Source organism: Mustelus asterias, chromosome 5 (genome assembly GCF_964213995.1).
Source record: "Mustelus asterias chromosome 5, sMusAst1.hap1.1, whole genome shotgun sequence".
Classification (NCBI taxonomy): domain Eukaryota; kingdom Metazoa; phylum Chordata; class Chondrichthyes; order Carcharhiniformes; family Triakidae; genus Mustelus; species Mustelus asterias.
In genome coordinates, this window is record NC_135805.1 from 31,684,136 (window position 1) to 31,702,701 (window position 18,566).

General features: G+C 45.0%; 2 protein-coding genes across 2 annotated transcripts in view; both read right to left on the reverse strand.

The window, feature by feature from the left end:
- ccdc162 (coiled-coil domain containing 162) overlaps positions 1-4,889 on the reverse strand; it is a 224,150-nt gene extending 219,261 nt beyond the window's left edge. Inside the window, exons 1-2 of the mRNA XM_078213536.1 lie at positions 4,876-4,889; positions 3,884-3,956 (exon numbers count right to left, since the gene is read on the reverse strand). Of these exons, the coding sequence (XP_078069662.1) occupies positions 3,884-3,956; positions 4,876-4,889 (87 nt within the window). The remainder of the gene's footprint in view (positions 1-3,883; positions 3,957-4,875) is intronic.
- A 12,287-nt stretch (positions 4,890-17,176) lies between these two features.
- cep57l1 (centrosomal protein 57, like 1) overlaps positions 17,177-18,566 on the reverse strand; it is a 57,620-nt gene continuing 56,230 nt past the window's right edge. Inside the window, exon 11 of the mRNA XM_078212383.1 lies at positions 17,177-17,770. Coding sequence (XP_078068509.1) covers positions 17,534-17,770 — 237 coding nt within the window. The 3' untranslated portion in view covers positions 17,177-17,533. The remainder of the gene's footprint in view (positions 17,771-18,566) is intronic.

Below are 18,566 nucleotides of genomic sequence, written 5' to 3' on the forward strand. Positions count from 1 at the left end.
TGCCTTCTTGTATACAGACACACAAACTAAGAGCAGGAGTCGGCCACTCAGCCCTTCTAGCCTGTTCCATCATTCAATAAAATCATGGCGATCTGACTGTAACCTCAACCCCACATTCCTGCCTACCCCGGATAACCCTGCAACCTCTTGTTAATCAAAGATCCATCTAGCTCTACCTTAAAAATATCCACAAACTCTGCCTTCATTCCTTTGAGGAAGAGAGTTCCCAAGACTCACGACTATCTGACAGCAAAAAATTCTCCTCATCCCCATCTTAAGTGAGCAACGTCTTGGGGGTGATTTTCCAGACCTGTTCACCACAGACACAAATCTCGTTCGGGCCGTTAACTTTCACCCATCCCAAAAAACGGAATCCAATTGTGATGACCATGCCAGGGACTCGGTGGTAAGTATATCCCCCAGGTGATGAGGAAAGCAGTTTTCTTTTATTCATTAGTGTCACAAGTAAGCTTACATTGTGAATGAAGTTACTGTGAAAATCCCCTAGTCGCCACACTCCGGCGCCTGTTCGGGTACACTGAGGGAGAGTTTAGCATGGCCAATCCGCCTAACCAACACGCCTTTCAGACTGTGGGAGGAAACCAGAGCACCCGGAGGAAACCCACGCAGACACGGGGAGAATGTGCCGACTCCGCGCAGACAGTGACCCAAGTTGGGAATCGAACCGGGTCCCTGTGAGGCAGCAGTGCTTACACACTGTGCTACTGTGCCACTCTAACTCAACTGGGCAACGCCGGGGCAGGGCCAGGGACAGGACCTCTAGGGAACCCCAATGGAGGCTTCCCATCATGTGGGGAGTGCGACGATAGTGGGGGGAGGGGGAGTTTGCCTCCATTGGGGGAGTGGGGGGTGGGGAAGTCTGCATTGGAAGGGAGGAGGGGATGCCTGCATTCCGGGGGGTTGGGTGGTTGATCTGATGCCCTGATGCCAGTGATGATGAAGGAGGGGGATTTGAGATTGGGATGCCCCAATCTGGCCTTGCTGACACCCTATCCCTCAGGAATGACAGCGCAAAACACACCTCCTTGCATTTTTAACAAGCTGTCCGAAGATGTGGAGAGAAAGCCTACTCGTTTGTCTGGGGAGAAACACATCGGTTTTCAGTCCGAACCTGACACTTTGCCATTTTTTGGGGAAATGCTACCCCTTATTTTTAAACACTGACCCCCTAGTTCTAGATTCTCTCACAAAAGGAAACATCCTCTCTACATGCAGCCTGTCAAGACCCTCAGGATCTTAGAGGTTTCATTCAAGTTGCCTCTTACTCTTCTTAACTCCAGTGAATACAAGCCTAACTTGTCCAAGCCTCCCTGATAAGACAACCCACCTGTGACTGGTATTAGTCTAGTAATCCTTCTCTGAACTGCTTCGAACCAGTGACATTTTTCCATAAATAAGGAGACCAACACTGTATATAATAGTCCAAATGTGGTCTCACTAATGCCACATATAACTGAAGCATAACCTTTCTATTTCTGTAATCAATTCCCCTCACAATAAACAATAACATTCTATTAGCTGCATCTGCATACTAGCCTTTTGTGATTCATGCACTAGGACACCCAGATCCCTCTGCATCTCAGAGTTCTGCAATATCTCACCATTTAGATAATAAAAAAATATTTTTTATTCCTCCTGCCAAAATGGACAATTTCACATTTGCCCACTTTATATTCCATTTGCCAGATCTTTGCCCACTCACTTAACCTATAATGTCCCTTTGTAGCCTCCTTATGTCATCTTCACAATTTACTTTCCTACCTAACTGTATGTCATCAGCAAATTTCACAACAATACCTTCGGCCTCTTCATCCAAGACCTTTATATAAATTGTAAGAAGTTAAGATCCCAGCACTGAACCACCGCAGTCCATGTAATATGGACATAATATATAAGCTGATGTTATATTCCCTAATAACCAACTGTTCATTATCAATCATCAAATCTGGATTGGCTTCACTAATCCTTCAGTATCAGTCTGATTGAATCCATGATACTGAATGCTGCCTGTCAACATCCACCATCAACACAGGTACAGTACTGCCATAAACTAGAGACCCAAGTCTATATAAAATGCAGTTAAAAACTGCCATGCTGCAAGTGGACAGAAAATTGGGAGCATCGCGAATTAGGTCCACAGACCTCCAAGTCCAATTTCCAATCTGTGCTGTCATCAGGCCAGAGGATTTGGAGGTATGCGTACATCATTAAATATCTTATGTAGGAACATGTATCCAATTTGCAAACCTCAACAACTCACCAAGGCTCCTTCAGCAGAACCTTCAAAACATACAACCTTTACCACCCGGAAGAACAGGGGAAGCAGGTACATGGAAACACCACCACCTGCACATTCCACTACAAGCCACTCACCATCCTGACTTGGAAATATATCATTGTTCCTTCACTGTTGCTGGGCCAAAATCCTGGAACTCCCTTCCTAACAGCATTGTGGGTGTACCTACACCACATGGACTGCAGTGGTTCAAGAAGACAGCTCACCACCACCTCCTAAAGGGCAATTAAGGATGTGCGACCGCCACATCCCATGAAATAATAAATTTGAAACATCATTTTGGTGATCCACCTGGCGAAGGGCAGCGCTTCGAAAGCTAGTGGCATTTGCTACCAAATAAACCTGTTGGACTTTAACCTGGTGTTGTTAAACTTCTTACTGTATCACTTTGGTGACCCATTTCATTGGAACTATCACGTTTCCCATTCAATTATGATATGGTATCTTTCCTCATCATGGCTCCTGGCACATGTTTAAGGTAGTCATGATGTGGAGATGCAGATATCCACTCCATCTGACGAAGGAGCAGTGCTACGAAAGCTTATGGTATTTGCTACCAAATAAACCTGTTGGACTTTAACCTGGTGTTGTGAGACTTCTTACATGTTTAAGGTACATATCACAACAGTGTTTACCCTCAACTTGTGATTTTAGGTCTATTAATTTTAAGAAGTGGAAAAGCTATTCCTAGAATGCTTTCAGGAACATGGAGACAGGAACTGAATGGTAAAAGCAAAACACTGCGGATGCTGGAATCTGAAACAAAAACAAAAAATAATGGGAAATCTCAGCAGGCCTGACAGCATCTGTGGGGACAGAATAGAGTAAGAAGTCTCACAACACCAGGTTAAAGTCCAACAGGTTTATTTGGTAGCAAAATCCACTAGCTTTCGGAGCGCTGCTCCTTCGTCAAGTAAGTCACTGCTCCTTCGTCAGGTAAGCACTTACCTGACGAAGGAGCAGCGCTTCGAAAGCTAGTGGATTTTGCTGCCAAATAAACCTGTTGGACTTTAACCTGGTGTTGTTAAACTTCTTACTGTGTTTACCCCAGTCCAACACCGGCATCTCCACATCAGGACAGAATAGAGCCAATGTTTCGAATCTCGATGACCATTCGTCAGAGCTGAGAGCAAAGAGAATCAGCAGAGATTTATACTTTGAGGGGTGGGGAAGGGATGGTGGAATGGGACAAAGGGAATGTAAATGAGGATACAGAAGGCTGAGAAGGTGCTAAAAGTGTCCATTAAGTGATCAGACTGTGTGAATGGCAGAACACAGGTACAGATTGTTAAAGGAATTGAATGGTGATGGGTCAGTAGTGGTCAGGGCACCTGCATGTGGAAAAGGGTCTGGGTCCAGCAGAGGAGGCTCGTAGGCAGAAATATGTGGAGAGTTGTACAGCCGGATGCTTTGAAAAGGGCCAGTGACAGATTGGACACCTTCCTTCTGCAGAAGGCTGCTATATCCTGCTCCCTCCAATATTACCAAAACCCAGCAATACCCAATAATACCAGGCACAGCTCCCCATACTATAGTCAATTCTTTTAAACAGTTCTGATATTTTACCTGCAAACCTTTCTTCAAGAGTAGTTCCCGTTCCTTTCTGAAATAGGAAATGTCCTTCGGTATGCAAACAGAACTGAAAAATAATGGAAGCACATTAACGTGAAAGTGGAAGCAAGGTCATATTGTGAGATGAAAAGGACATTGGGAAATGTTTAATATCAATCTTATTGTATTAAAAAAATTATAAACATTGACTAGTTGTTTCCTTCAGATTCGCAGTAAGTTTCATTTCGCGATTTTTATTCTTTCATGGGATGTGGGCATCGCTGGCTGGGCCAATATTTATTGCCCATCCTTAATTGCCCTTAAGGGGGCAGTTAAGAGTTAACCACATTGCTGTGGCTCTGGAATCACATGTAGGCCAGACCAGGTACAGATGGCAGATTTCCTTCCCTAAAGGACATTAGTGAACCAGATGGGTTTTTACAAAGATCAATATTGGTTTCATGGTCATCAGTAAACGTTTCATTCCAGATTTGTATTCAATTCAAATTTCACGATCTGCTGTGGTGGGATTCGATCCTGTATCCCCAGAGCTTTACCCTGGTCTCTGGAATACTAGGCTAGTGACAATACCACTACTCCACCGCCTTGCCTTAATAGCCCAAAAATCTGTTAGGTCCTGAAAATGTTTTTTTAATGCAGAATAGAACCATAGAATCCCTATAGTGCAGAAAGAGGCCATTTGGCCCATCGAGTCTGCACCACCTCTCCGAAAGAGCATGCCACCCAGGACCTCCTCTCCACCCTATGCCTGTAACCCTACCATGGTCAATCCACCTAATCTACATATCTTTGGACACAAAGGGGTGACTCAGCATGGCCAATCCACCTAACCTGCTCACTGGGTTCAACATTAAATTTTCACTGAAGCTCCCAACTTGACACCAGTAGCTGTAGATCAGGTTCCACCCAGGTAGAGCTCTGTTTAAATTGCTTGTCTCCTGTCTGGATAGAACTTTAACTAATTTGTTCAGGGGAGCATCCTGCACTTGCCTTGATACATGCTGAGTTGTGACTGCCAAAAGTTAGAACATTAAATATTTTGAAGTAAGAAAAGGTAATGGCCAAGTTACATTTACTACTAGACTTGGCAATGCATTCCATGCAGTGTCAAACCAAAGTCATGGTGGCACAGTGATTAGCACTGCCGCCTCACAGCGCCAGGGACCCGGGTTTGATTCCCAGCTGAGGTCACTGTCTGTGCGGAGTCAGCACGTTCTCCCCGTGTCTGCGTGAGTTTTTTCCGGGTGCTCCAGTTTCCTCCCACAGTCCAAAAGATGTGCTGGTTAGGTGCATTGGCCATGCTAAATTCTCCCTCAGTGTACCCGAACAGGCACCGGATTGTGGCATCTAGGGAATTTTCACAGTAACTTCATTGCAGTGTTAATGTAAGCTTACTTGTGACACTAATAAATAAACTTAAAACTTAAATTATCACCATCATTGCACTTTGCTTCTGAGTCAAGTTTAACTCTAACTCGAGATTTACACTTCCAATTTACCACTGGGAGAAAGTTGAAATCACTTCACAATGATGCTAAACTTGTGGTGAAAATGTACCCTTATTTTGCACATGGGACTATCTCACAACCTATAACTATGATGGGCATTTACAACTTCAATTTCTGCTTTCTTTGTGCTCGCGTACAAATTGTATTCATTGTACATTTCTTAAAATATTTCATTATTTTTAATATGCATCAAGTATTTGTAAATTTAACAAGAACAGTGGGCCAGTGTTCATTCCGAAATATTACCTGAAAGGTTGTGTCGGCGCTCCCTGTAATATCCCATTCTCTTCTATCTCTTGTTTCAGTTCTGCCAGCTCTCCAGCCAGCTCATTTTCCATTGCCCGGATTCTTGCTGTAGCAGAGACTTTGTACGTTTCACCCATTGCTCCACAGCTATTTATCAACGGAAGACAAATGTGCCATCAAATAAGTGTTAGAATAGTTCTATAATTAATCTGCGCAAACATGATGGGCTGAACAGCCTCGTTCTGCACCAACTGTGGCAATGGTGGCACAGTGGTTCGCACTGCTGCCTCACGGCTCCAGAGACCAGGGTTCGATTCCCGGTTTGAATCACTGTCTGTGTGGAGTCTGCACTTTCTCCCCGTGTCTGCGTGCGTTTCCTCCCACAGTCCAAAAATGTGCAGATTAGGTTGCTTGGTCATGCTTATTGCCCCTTAGTGTACCCGAACAGATGCCGGAGTGTTAGAGTTCTTTGAGGAGGTAACAAGGAAGTTAGATAAAGGAGAACCAGTGGGCGTGATTTACTTAGATTTCCAGAAGGCCTTTGACAAGGTGCTGCATAGGAGACTGTTAAATAAGTTAAGAGCCCATGGTGTTAAGGGTAAGAGGATTGGCTGACTGGCAGAAGACAGAAAGTGGGGATAAAGGGGTGTTTTTCAGGATGGCAACCGGTGACTTGTGGTGTGCCTCAGGGATCGATGCTGGGACCACAACTTTTCACAATATACATTAACAATTTGGAGGAAGGAACTGAAGGGACTGTTGCTAAGTTTGCAGATGATACAGAGATATGTAGAGGTACAGATACTATTGAGGAAGCAGGGGAGCTCCAGAAGGACTTGGTCAGGTTAGGAGAGTGGGCAAAGAAGTGGCAGATGGAATACAATGTGGAAAAATGTGAGGTTATGCATTTTGGAAGGAGGAATGAAGGCATAGACTATTTTCTAAATGGGAAAGTGCTTAGGAAATCAGAAACACAAAGGGACTTGGGACTCATTGTTCAAGATTCTCTTAAGGTTAATGTGCAGGTTCAGTCAGCAGTTAGGAAGGCAAATGCAATGTTAGAATTCATGTCAAGAGGGCTAGAATACAAGAGCAGGGATGTACTTCTGAGGCTGTATAAGGCTCTGGTCAGACCCCATTTGGAGTATTGTGAGGAGTTTTGGGCCCCATATCTAAGGAAGGATGTGCTGGCCTTGGAAAGGCTTCAGAGGGGGTTCACAAGAATGGTCGCTGGAATGAAGTGCTTGTCGTATGAGGAACGGTTGAAGACTCTGGGTCTGTACTCGTTGGAGTTTAGAAGGATGAGGGGGGAATCTTATTGAAACTTACAGGATACTGCGAGGCCTGGATAGAGTGGACGTGGAGAGGATGTTTCCACTCGTAGGAAAAACTAGAACGAGAGGGCACAACCTCAGGCTAAAGGGATCCTTTAGATGAGGAAGAATTTCTTCAACCAGAGAGTGATGAATCTGTGGAACTCTTTGCCGCAGAAGGCTGTGGAGGCCAGGTCATTGTGTGTCTTTAAGACATAGATAGATAGGTTCTTGATTAATAAGGGGTTATGGGGAAAAGGCAGGAGAATGGGGATGAGAAAAATATCAACCATGATTGAATGGCAGAGCAGACTTGATGGGCCGAGTGGCCTAAATCTGCTCCTATGTCTTATGGTCTTATGGTCTAAAAATTTGGTTTTCAAATATTGATTTGGATTTGGTCTAGAAATCCAATGATGTGAAAGTTAATGGCTGGAATTTTCCGCTCTATGCACAGTGCTGGCTGAGGCAGAAAAACTGATGTGCTTTTCCCTTCAGGTAATCTAGCACTGTGTTCAGAAAACATCTGTAGCTGTGGCCTAGACCATCGCACTGTCGGGACGTGTGTTCGACACCATCGCACTGTCGGGACGTGTGGCCTAGACCATCGCACTGTCGGGACGTGTGTTCGACACCATCGCACTGTCGGGACGTGTGTTCGACACCATCGCACTGTCGGGACGTGTGTTCGACACCATCGCACTGTCGGGACGTGTGTTCGACACCATCGCACTGTCGGGACGTGTGTTCGACACCATCGCACTGTCGGGACGTGTGTTCGACACCATCGCACTGGTGGGACGTGTGTTCGACACCATCGCACTGGTGGGACATGTTCCCCATGTCATTGCACTGGGGGGACAGGGTTGGAAAAAGTTGGAATCGGGAATCCCATGATCGAGGCCCCTAATAAAAACACAGGAACTCTCCCCACATGTGCATGGAGACCGCACCACCCCCACACACTCAGGACGCACCACGCCCCCCCCCCCCCCCCCCCCACCACCACCACCACCACAAGCCCAAAGGGAATGGCCCATCCCCTCAATGCCAGGGCCAAGTCCAAGATCAACATTTTAAAATATATTTAACTGACTCCTTAACTAAAAATGCAATGCCTCCTCCTCTTTTACCTCCTCCCCTGTCTCACCTAAAGATTTTATATCCCGGAATGTTGAGTTGCCAATCGTGTCCTTCCTTCAACCATATCTCTGTGATGACTATTATATCACACTTCCACGTGTCAATTATCATCCCCAACTCACCCATTTTACCTGCAATACTCCTGGCATTAAAGTACAGGCATCCAGCCAGGCCTTACTCCCTTCAAACTTAATACAGCTGCACTCCCTCTGACTTGTTTGTTTTGCTGTATGATTCTGTGCCCTTATTCTGCTAACAGTCTGAGTCCTGTCCCCCTGGCAAATTAGTTTAAACTCCTCCCAACAGCACTTGTAAAACGTTCCGCACCGATGTTAGTCCCGCTCTGTTTCAGATGTAGACTGTCCCACTTGCAAATGTCCCACCTTCCCCAGAAATAGTCCCAGTGACCCAGGAATCTAAAACCCTCCCCCTTACAACAACTCTTAAGTCATGCATTAATCTGCACTATCCTCCTGTTTCTGTGCTCACTAGCACGTGGCACTGGGAGTAACCCCTAGTCTACTGCCTAACTCCCCGAATTCTTGATGCAAAACCACATCCCTCTTTCTACCTCTGTTATTGGTAGCAACATGTATCGTGACCTCAGAATGCCCTGCAGTCGTTCAATGACATCCCAGACCCTGGCACCAGGGAGGCAACATACCATCCTGGAGTCATGTTGATGGCCACAGTAGCCCCCATCTGTACCCCTGACTATAAAATCCCCTATTATATTGCCCTGCCTCTCTTCCCCTCCCCCCTCCTGTACAGACAGGTAGGACTTTCACCCAAGAAAGGATCAGAAGCCTCACCTCAAAACAACTAATGCCGCTCCCAGTGTTTAATTGGCACAAGGAAGTGGCTGGGAGCGTGGGTGTGTTTCCCTGATGTTTTAGCCGCTGGGGTGGGGGGGGGGGGGGGGCAGATTGACATGCCCAGTAAAATCAGCCTGAAGTGTTAGCCTACATTACCTTTCTACACTGCAGCTTGCTATATTCACGTCATCTCTGCGTCATGATATACAAGTAAAGAATTTAAGGCAGCAACCATTTTACACACACATGGATGGAGAGGCAGGAGTGTGGGTGCTGAGCTAAGGCTGATAGACAGGGAGGCATCAACAGCTGTGTAATTGTAGTTAAATCATCCATAAAAAAACTCGACAATAGGGATTGTAGACTGGGTTGTCACTTGACCAGGCGATGAGACAGTCACGTCCAAAGTAAAATTTATTCATTAGTCACAAGTAGGTTTACATTAACACTGCAATGAAGTTACTGTGGAAATCCCCTAGTCGCCACACTCCGGCGCCTGTTTGGGTACACTGAGGGAGAATTTATCATGGCCAATGCACCTAACCTGCACATCTTTCGGACTGTGGGAGGAAATCGGAGCACCCGGAGGAAGCCCACGCAGACACGGAGAGAACATGCAGACTCCGCACAGACAGTGACCTAAGCCGGGAATTGAATCAGATCCTTGGTGCTATGAGGTAGCAGTGCTAACACACTGTGCCACTGTGCCACCTAGTGTCATGCGACAGGAGCACGCCAGATTTCCCTGGGATCTTGAGCTGAGCACAAGTATTTTCTTACAACTGCAGAGCTGGTTGTATAACTTTACTGTTATTACAGTCCTTGTTGCAGTCAGTGGTACAACCAACCACAGAAAATCACAAGGACACATACGAAGTTCTAGTGCAAACCTAAACTAGCTACTCAAAGCATTCTCAAAGCTAATCATCAAAGCTACTCAAAGCGTGGGATTTGAACCCAGAATCTAGAGGTTCAAGGGCTAGTGTTGCTACAGAGTCAATGGTGCCATCCTGAACGGGATGGGAACATCTGCATTTCCCCAACCTACCCAGGATATAACTGAACAAAGCGCTGCACAGCAACCAGAGAGAAAAGAGCTCAACAAAATACTTCCGCAATGGAACTTGAAATGCTAAAAATCCCTTCATTCCAATTGTTACAGAAGCTAATTCGCTATGTGAACAGTTAAAATCGGTGCTTTCAAATAACCAGGTAAAGCAGCAACCTCGATTTTATCTTGTTTTTTTAACTCTCAGAGTGTAACCTGGAGAACAAGAATCGGTCCAAGTCTCTGCCTCAACAAGACTGCTTCAAAGAACAACATTTCAGATTCAAATTAAAGATTATAAAGCCTTTACTGAGTAGCTTTTTTTCTCCCCACACACGAATCACCCGGGTTGCAAAGCAGCGTTTTAACTCGTGTTAGTCTATCGGAAGATATTCACAAGTGTTTCCAAACAAGTCAAAAAACATTTCCCAAACCTGGGTGAAAGCTGTATGATCCCGGGGTGATAATTCCAGCAGCAAATCCAGCCCAGGGTAGGGCGAGGGGGAGAGAGTGTCAGTGAGCCAGTGTAAAGAGGGGAGTGGACAGTCACCAGGGCAACATCATCAACACTCACAATCTTCTCTCTCACTTTCTGCCAATGCACCTTCCATCTCGAAACTATTCTTTGCAGTGCGCCCTCTCATTATCCTTTAACGCCCTTGAAACATGTACATGTTTCTCCTCCCGCCCCCCTCCCCCTCAGCGTTCATACTCACCCACTTGTAACTATAGAAACACATTCATGCTACACTAGTCAGGGAAGGCAGCTCCTGCTACAGGTTTCTCTGTAGCTGCTACGGATAGATCCATAAGGGATATAAGTAACCCTCCACTCAAAGTACACCCTCCCCCCCAGTTAGATACTTTTAAAAACGGCTGGCTTTAGATTCCAAAAGTTCAGATGAAAAATCAACAAAACAAATGTAGAATTACTGCTATTTCAGATTTGGCCTAGTCGTATTATCGCTAGACTATTAATCCACGAAACTCAGCTAATGTTCTGGGGACCAGGGTTCGAATCCCCCCATGGTAGATGGTGGAATTTGAGTTCAATAAAAAAAAATCTGGAATTAAGATTCTACTGATGACCATGAACCCATTGTTGATTGTTGTAAAAACCCATCTAATGTCCTTTAGGGAAGGAAATCTGCCGTCCTACCACCACGATGACAGATATTTCACTGTCAGTTTGTTGAAAGAAAAGCAGGAATTTTACCAGCACGCCCACCCCGGAATTGGTTCCTGGATTTCAAGAGGGCAAAAGTCCAAAATGGCATTCTGGGGACGCAGTGGTATTGTCACTGGTAGTAATCCAGAGATGTGGAGATGCCAGCGTTGGACTGGGGTAAGCACAGTAAGAAGTCTCACAACACCAAGTTACCGGGATCTTGGGTTCATGTCACACTATCTGTAACGCCCACAACTTGCCGGGGCTTGCAAAATCTCACTAACTGTCCTGGCTGGAGACAATACACATCTCTGTAACCTTTCCTTACCCTCTCTCCACTCACATTTTCTGTACCTTTAAGACTTGATTACCTGTAAAGACTCGCATTCCAACCATTATCTTGGAAATTGAGCTTGTGTCTATAAATGCCCTGTTTGTGAACACAGCTCCCACTCACCTGAGGAAGCGGCAGTGCTCCGAAAGCTTGTGGCTTGTGCTACCAAATAAACCTGTTGGACTTGAACTTGGTGTTGTGAGACTGCTTACAGTAATCCAGAGACCCAGATTAATGCTCCCGGGAACTGGGTTCGAATCCCACCACAGCAGATGGTGAAATTGGAATTCAGTAAAACTCTGAAATTAAAAGTCTAATGATGACCATGAAACCATTGCCAATTGTTGTGAAAACCCATCTGACTCACTAATGCCCTTCAGGGAAGGAAATCTGCTGTCCTTACCTGGTCTGGCCTACATGTGCCTCCAGAGCCACAGCAATGTGGTTGACTCTTAAATGCCCTCTGAAATGGCCTAGCAAGCCCGTCAGTGCAACGGCAATTAGGGATGGACAATAAATGCTGGCCCAACCAGCAATCCCCACATCCTCCAAACAAATTTTAAAAATCTAATTATAAGGCTCGTCGAGGTCATCCTCCTTTTCAAAGGTTTGGACAGTCATGGAATGGTATGGATGTTTATGGTTGGATCATAGAGGCCCACCGGTAAGGGCCCCGAGACTCTATAATATAATCTGAGATCTCGAGGATGAACACCTTCTGAATATTGGGTGGCACGGAGATACAGTGGTTAGCACTGCTGCCTCACAGCTCCAGGGACCCGGGTTCAATTCCCGGCTTGTGTCACTGACTGTGTGGAGTCTGCATGTTCTCCGCATGTCTGCGTGGGTTTCCTCCGGGTGTTCTGGTTTCCTTCCACTAACCGAAAGACGTGCTGGTTAGGTGCTTTGGCTATGCTAAATTCTTCCTCAATGTACCCAACCAGGCGCCAGAGTGTGGCAACTCGGGGATTATCACAGTAACTTCATTGCAGTGTTAATGCAAGCCTACTTGTCGGATTAAGACAAGTCAGCATGGATTTAGTAAGGGGATTTAGTAAGGGGAGGTCGTGCCTGACAAACCTGTTAGAGTTCTTTGAAGAGATAACAAATAGGTTAGACCAAGGAGAGCCAATGGATGTTATCTATCTTGACTTCCAAAAGGCCTTTGACAAGGTGCCTCACGGGAGACTGCTGAGTAAAATAAGGGCCCATGGTATTCGAGGCAAGGTACTAACATGGATTGACGATTGGCTGTCAGACAGAAGGCAGAGAGTTGGGATAAAAGGTTCTTTCTCAGAATGGCAACCGGTGACAAGTGGTGTCCCGCAGGGTTCAGTGTTGGGGCCACAGCTGTTCTCTTTATATATTAACGATCTAGATGACGGGACTGGGAGCATTCTGGCCAAGTTTGCCGATGATACAAAGATAGGTGGAGGGGCAGGTAGTATTGAGGAGGTGGGGAGGCTGCAGAAAGATTTAGACAGTTTAGGAGAGTGGTCCAAGAAGTGGCTGATGAAATTCAACGTGGGCAAGTGCGAGGTCGTACACTTTGGAAAAAAGAATAGAGGCATGGACTATTTTCTAAACGGTGACAAAATTCATAATGCTAAAGTGCAAAGGGACTTGGGAGTCCTAGTCCAGGATTCTCTAAAGGTAAACTTGCAGGTTGAGTCCGTAATTAAGAAAGCAAATGTAATGTTGTCATTTATCTCAAGAGGCTTGGAATACAAAAGCAGGGATGTACTTCTGAGGCTTTATAAAGCACTGGTTAGGCCCCATTTGGAGTACTGTGAGCAATTTTGGGCCCCACACCTCAGGAAGGACATACTGGCACTGGAGCGGGTCCAGCGGAGATTCACACGGATGATCCCAGGAATGGTAGGCCTGACATACGATGAACGTCTGAGGATCGTGGGATTATATTCATTGGAGTTTAGGAGGTTGAGGGGAGATCTGATAGAAACTTACAAGATAATGAACGGCTTAGATAGGATGGACGTAGGGAAGTTGTTTCCATTAACAGGGGAGACTAGGACGCGGGGGCACAGCCTTAGAATAAAAGGGAGTCACTTTAGAACAGAGATGAGGAGAAATTTCTTCAGCCAGAGAGTGGTGGGTCTGTGGAATTCATTGCCACAGAGGGCTGTGGAGGCCGAGACGTTGAGCGTCTTCAAGACAGAAATTGATAAATTCTTGATTTCTCGAGGAATTAAGGGCTATGGGGAGAGAGCGGGTAAATGGAGTTGAAATCAACCATGATTGAATGGTGGAGTGGACTCGATGGGCCGAATGGCCTTACTTCCGCTCCTATGTCTTATGGTCTTATGGACTAGTAAATATCTACATCTTGTAGATGTTTTACCTGCTTGTTTATTATGTAAATGGGAGATGACTCCTTGTAGTCAACAGTGTGACTTTTTGAGTGAGAGCTGAGCTGGCTTGTGTGTGGCAGTCCACAGGGGAAGACCTCTCTGTTTGATAGGTATGCACAGCAGGATCCACAGGACCTTCTATGGTAACCACTGTCTTTACAGTCACTCAACACGGTATCCACAATGCTAGAATGTGGAGGCCAGACCTGAACACTTGCAGCAGTGTACCTTCTGTTGCCCTTCATGAAGTTTGTGTGGCCATAGTATAATGTTGAATTTTGCTTTGCAATAAGGATAGTTCTCAAAGAATTTCATTCTTATGCAAGTTAAGGAACAAATCTCACGGCTGAGATTTACACACCTATCAGAGGTAGGTCTTTACGCAGAGAGTGGTTGGTGTGTGGAATGGACTGCCTGCAGTGATAGTGGAGTCAGACACTTTAGGAACATTTAAGCGGTTATTGGATAGGCACATGGAGCACACCAGGATGATAGGGAGTGGGATAGCTTGATCTTGGTTTCAGATAAAGCTCGGCACAACATCGTGGGCCGAAGGGCCTGTTCTGTGCTGTACTGTTCTATGTTCTACGCTGTACTGTTCTATGTTCTACGCTGTACTGTTCTATGTTCTGTGCTGTACTGTTCTATGTTCTACGCTGTACTGTTCTATGTTCTACGCTGTACTGTTCTATGTTCTACGCTGTACTGTTCTATGTTCTGCGCTGTACTGTTCTATGTTCTGCGCTGTACTGTTCTATGTTCTGCGCTGTACTGTTCTATGTTCTGCGCTGTACTGTTCTATGTTCTACGCTGTACTGTTCTATGTTCTGCGCTGTACTGTTCTATGTTCTGTGCTGTACTGTTCTGTGTTCTGTGCTGTACTGTTCTATGTTCTGTGCTGTACTGTTCTATGTTCTGTGCTGTACTGTTCTATGTTGTGCTGTACTGTTCTATGTTCTGTGCTGTACTGTTCTATGTTCTACGCTGTACTGTTCTATGTTCTACGCTGTACTGTTCTATGTTCTACGCTGTACTGTTCTATGTTCTACGCTGTACTGTTCTATGTTCTACGCTGTACTGTTCTATGTTCTGTGCTGTACTGTTCTATGTTCTGTGCTGTACTGTTCTATGTTCTACGCTGTACTGTTCTATGTTCTACGCTGTACTGTTCTATGTTCTACGCTGTACTGTTCTATGTTCTACGCTGTACTGTTCTATGTTCTACGCTGTACTGTTCTATGTTCTACGCTGTACTGTTCTATGTTCTACGCTGTACTGTTCTATGTTCTACGCTGTACTGTTCTATGTTCTACGCTGTACTGTTCTATGTTCTACCTACAGGTTGCATGCAAATAATGGCCTTGCATCAAAGTTTATGCAAAGTAATAGAACACAGGGAAACCTTGCATTTACATAACTGCTCAACTCGCTTCAGAAATATTTACTTTTGATCTCCAATTTAAATGTTGTGGCATATTTCCATTAACAGAAATGTCTGACATGGTGCATTGGAGAGGATGCGGTCTCAGTCAGATCTGTTCATTCTCATGCATTAAAAGCGATGATTCATTCAGGGTTTTAACATTTTTGTGTGCCTGGTTCTTTAAATATCAACACATTTTCATCAAAGTATTACCATAACCTGCAGCGCTTTAAATTACCGAACAGAGCAGGAAATCTATCTTCCCCTCAGCTCTCGGTGAGGTTAGGTGAGAGAGGTAAATATACCCACAGTAATGTTGCTCCTCAGGCAGTCTAAGTTTTGCAGCAAACTATCTTCTCTCTCCCCTACTGGACAGTTGGAGCAGTGATGTGGAGATGCCGGCGTTGGACTGGGGTAAACACAGTAAGAAGTTTAACAACACCAGGTTAAAGTCCAACAGGTTTATTTGGTAGCAAAAGCCACACTTTTGCTACCAAATAAACCTGTTGGACTTTAACCTGGTGTTGTTAAACTTCTTACAGTTGGAGCAGGGCAAGGTCAAGGGAGAGAATTGAACCCGGATTCCAGTACTTCAACTGAGATTCTTCTTGCCACAGGTTGGCGTCAACACCATTTTAAGCAGTAAGGATATGTGAAATTTAGTAGATGGGAGCTAGTGAATGACAAACGAACTAAAGTACGAATTCACCCGGTATAAACGTGGAGAGTTTGGTAGGAAGGAGAGAAGCAGTTTGAAAATAATAACAATAAGTGAGGGCAGTCTGCCCAGCTCCCGCTTATTGTCATACTCAGACAAGGACCAAACCTGATGGGGAGGGATTGGTTCCAACACATTAAGTGAAACTGGATAGAAATATTCAAACTAAGTGAGGGGGGATTATACAAAGTCATCCGAAGATATGCCGAAGAACCAGGAAAAATAAAGGGGCTCCAGGCTGAGGTATACACAGACCCAAAGCCTCAACAAAATATGACCAAGCGAGGCCAGTCCCTTATTCCATGTTGGAAAAGATGGAAGCAAAACTTAAACGCCTTGAAGATCTGGGCATTGTAAAAGACGACATGATGGCACAGTGGTTAGCACGGCTGCCTCACAACACTAGGGACCTGGGTTCAATTCTGGCCTTGGGTCACTGTCTGTGTGGAATTTGCACTTTCTCCCCGTGTCTGCGTGGGTTTCCTCCGGGTGCTCCGGTTTCCTCCCACAGTCCAAAGATGTGCGGGTTAGATTGATTGGCTATGGTAAATTGCCCCTTAGTATCAGGGGGACTAGGATAAATGTGTGGGGTTAAAGAGATAGGGCCTGGATTGTTGTCGGTGCAGACTCAATGGGCCGAAAGGCCTCCTTCTACACTGTAAGGATTCTATGATTCTGTGACATACCTTTCTGTTTATGAATAGAATCTCTACAGTGCAGAAAGAGGCCATTTGGCCTATCAAGTCTGCACCCACTCTCCAAAACCCACCCCCACCCCCCCCAATCCTACTTTCATAACTCCGCACATTTACCATGGTGAATCCACCTAACCTACGCATCTTTGGACAGTGGGAAGAAACCGGAGCACCTGGAGGAAACCATGACAATACGGGAGAATGTGCAAACTCCACATACAGAGTCATCCAAGGCCAGAATCAAACCTGGGTCCCTGGCTGGGTGGTGAGAGAAGAAATCAGTGCTGTTTAAATTAACCTCCCTCTGTAAATATATCAGTAAATATGGCCTGAAGATTTAGATAGTTGGTGATAAGCAGCATTCTTTGAGTTCAGTCTTCAATTAGTTGCACATTTAACAGCATCATAGGCGAAACACTTTTTCTTCAGGTCTGTGGGCTACCTAAAAAAAATACTTTGCAGTAGTGCATGGTAACAAAATGAAGGAGAATATGAAAAATAGGTACACAGCAGATCCTTAAAGTGTTTTTATTAATCTGTATACACAAGTGATACATGTACAAATCATTGAAAATGGTCAGCAACCTATCTCCAACAAGAACATTGCTACAGATAGGTTGTGCCAAATGCATATTGTAAATTATTTTAATAGATTAAAAATTTATGTAAAAAACACAAGTTTCAAGTGCACTGGTCCCATATGATATCTGCAGCATTTCAAGTCAGCTCCAAAGCAATAAGGATCAGCCCCAAAAAAAACACAACGAGAAGTGTACAGATTCATAAAGCTACTCAGTAGTAATCTATTGATTAGAGTTGTCACAACCGAATTTACAGACATTGCCTTCTGAACCACAGTGCTCACTGCTCCCATGAGATATCGTTCTGCCGGAGGGTCAGCTGCAGTTTCTGTGCATTCCTAAGCAGCTGAAGGCTTTCTTTCCCTTTCTGGCCAGGAGCAGAAGTTGTTTTGACTGAAAACTCTGCTCCCCTGGGGTTAGCTGGCACTTCCTTCATTTCATCTAAAGCTTTCGCTCGCTTCTTAGCGTCAGCCATCTCCCTTGTCATTTTTTTCGCTTTCACCTTCAATTTCTCAACCTAAAGAGATAAAAATCATCGCCAGAGTAATCTCGCTTTAATTTTTGTAAGTGCAGAGACATTTTATTGGTGTGGAAGTCTGAGTTAATGTTAATTTAAATATTGACAGGAGATTAGTAACAAACATTTTGAAGATTGCATTTCACCGAGTTTAAATACAAAGGAAAGCTGCACATTGTTGTTGCTGCAGAGTGATTTTGGCTTTGTCGTGATTTAAAATTTACAATGAAACTGAAGTCAAATTAGGTCCGGTTCTGGTTTCCATGTTGAATAGCCTCATAACTGGCTTCACATCTGTTGCAACCAACGTAACTCTCTTTTTCGGGATGTGGGCATCGCTGGCAAGGCTGACAATCATTGCCTATCCCTGGTCACTGAGGTTGATGGCTACCCAACCTCTGGAACCACTGCAATTGTGATAGAGTGGAGTGACTGGCTCCGCCACTTCACAGGGCAATTGGGTGTGGACTGGAGTCACACAGATAAACAGGAGAAGGTGGATAAGTTTCCTCCCATAAAAAAAATCATCAGTGAACCAATTTAAGGTCGTTTTGATTCCAGCTTTTTATTTCCAGATTTTTAAAAACTGAAATCAAATTCTCAGACCACCATGGTGGGATCTTGGCAGCACGGTGGCACAGTGGTTCGTACTGCTCCCTCACAGCGTCAAGGACCCAGGTTCGAATCCCGATTTGGGTCACTGTCTGTGCGGAGTTTGCACGTTCTCTCTGTGTCTCCGGGTGCTCCGGTTTCCTCCCACAATCCGAAGGATGTGCTGGTTAGGTGCATTGGTCAT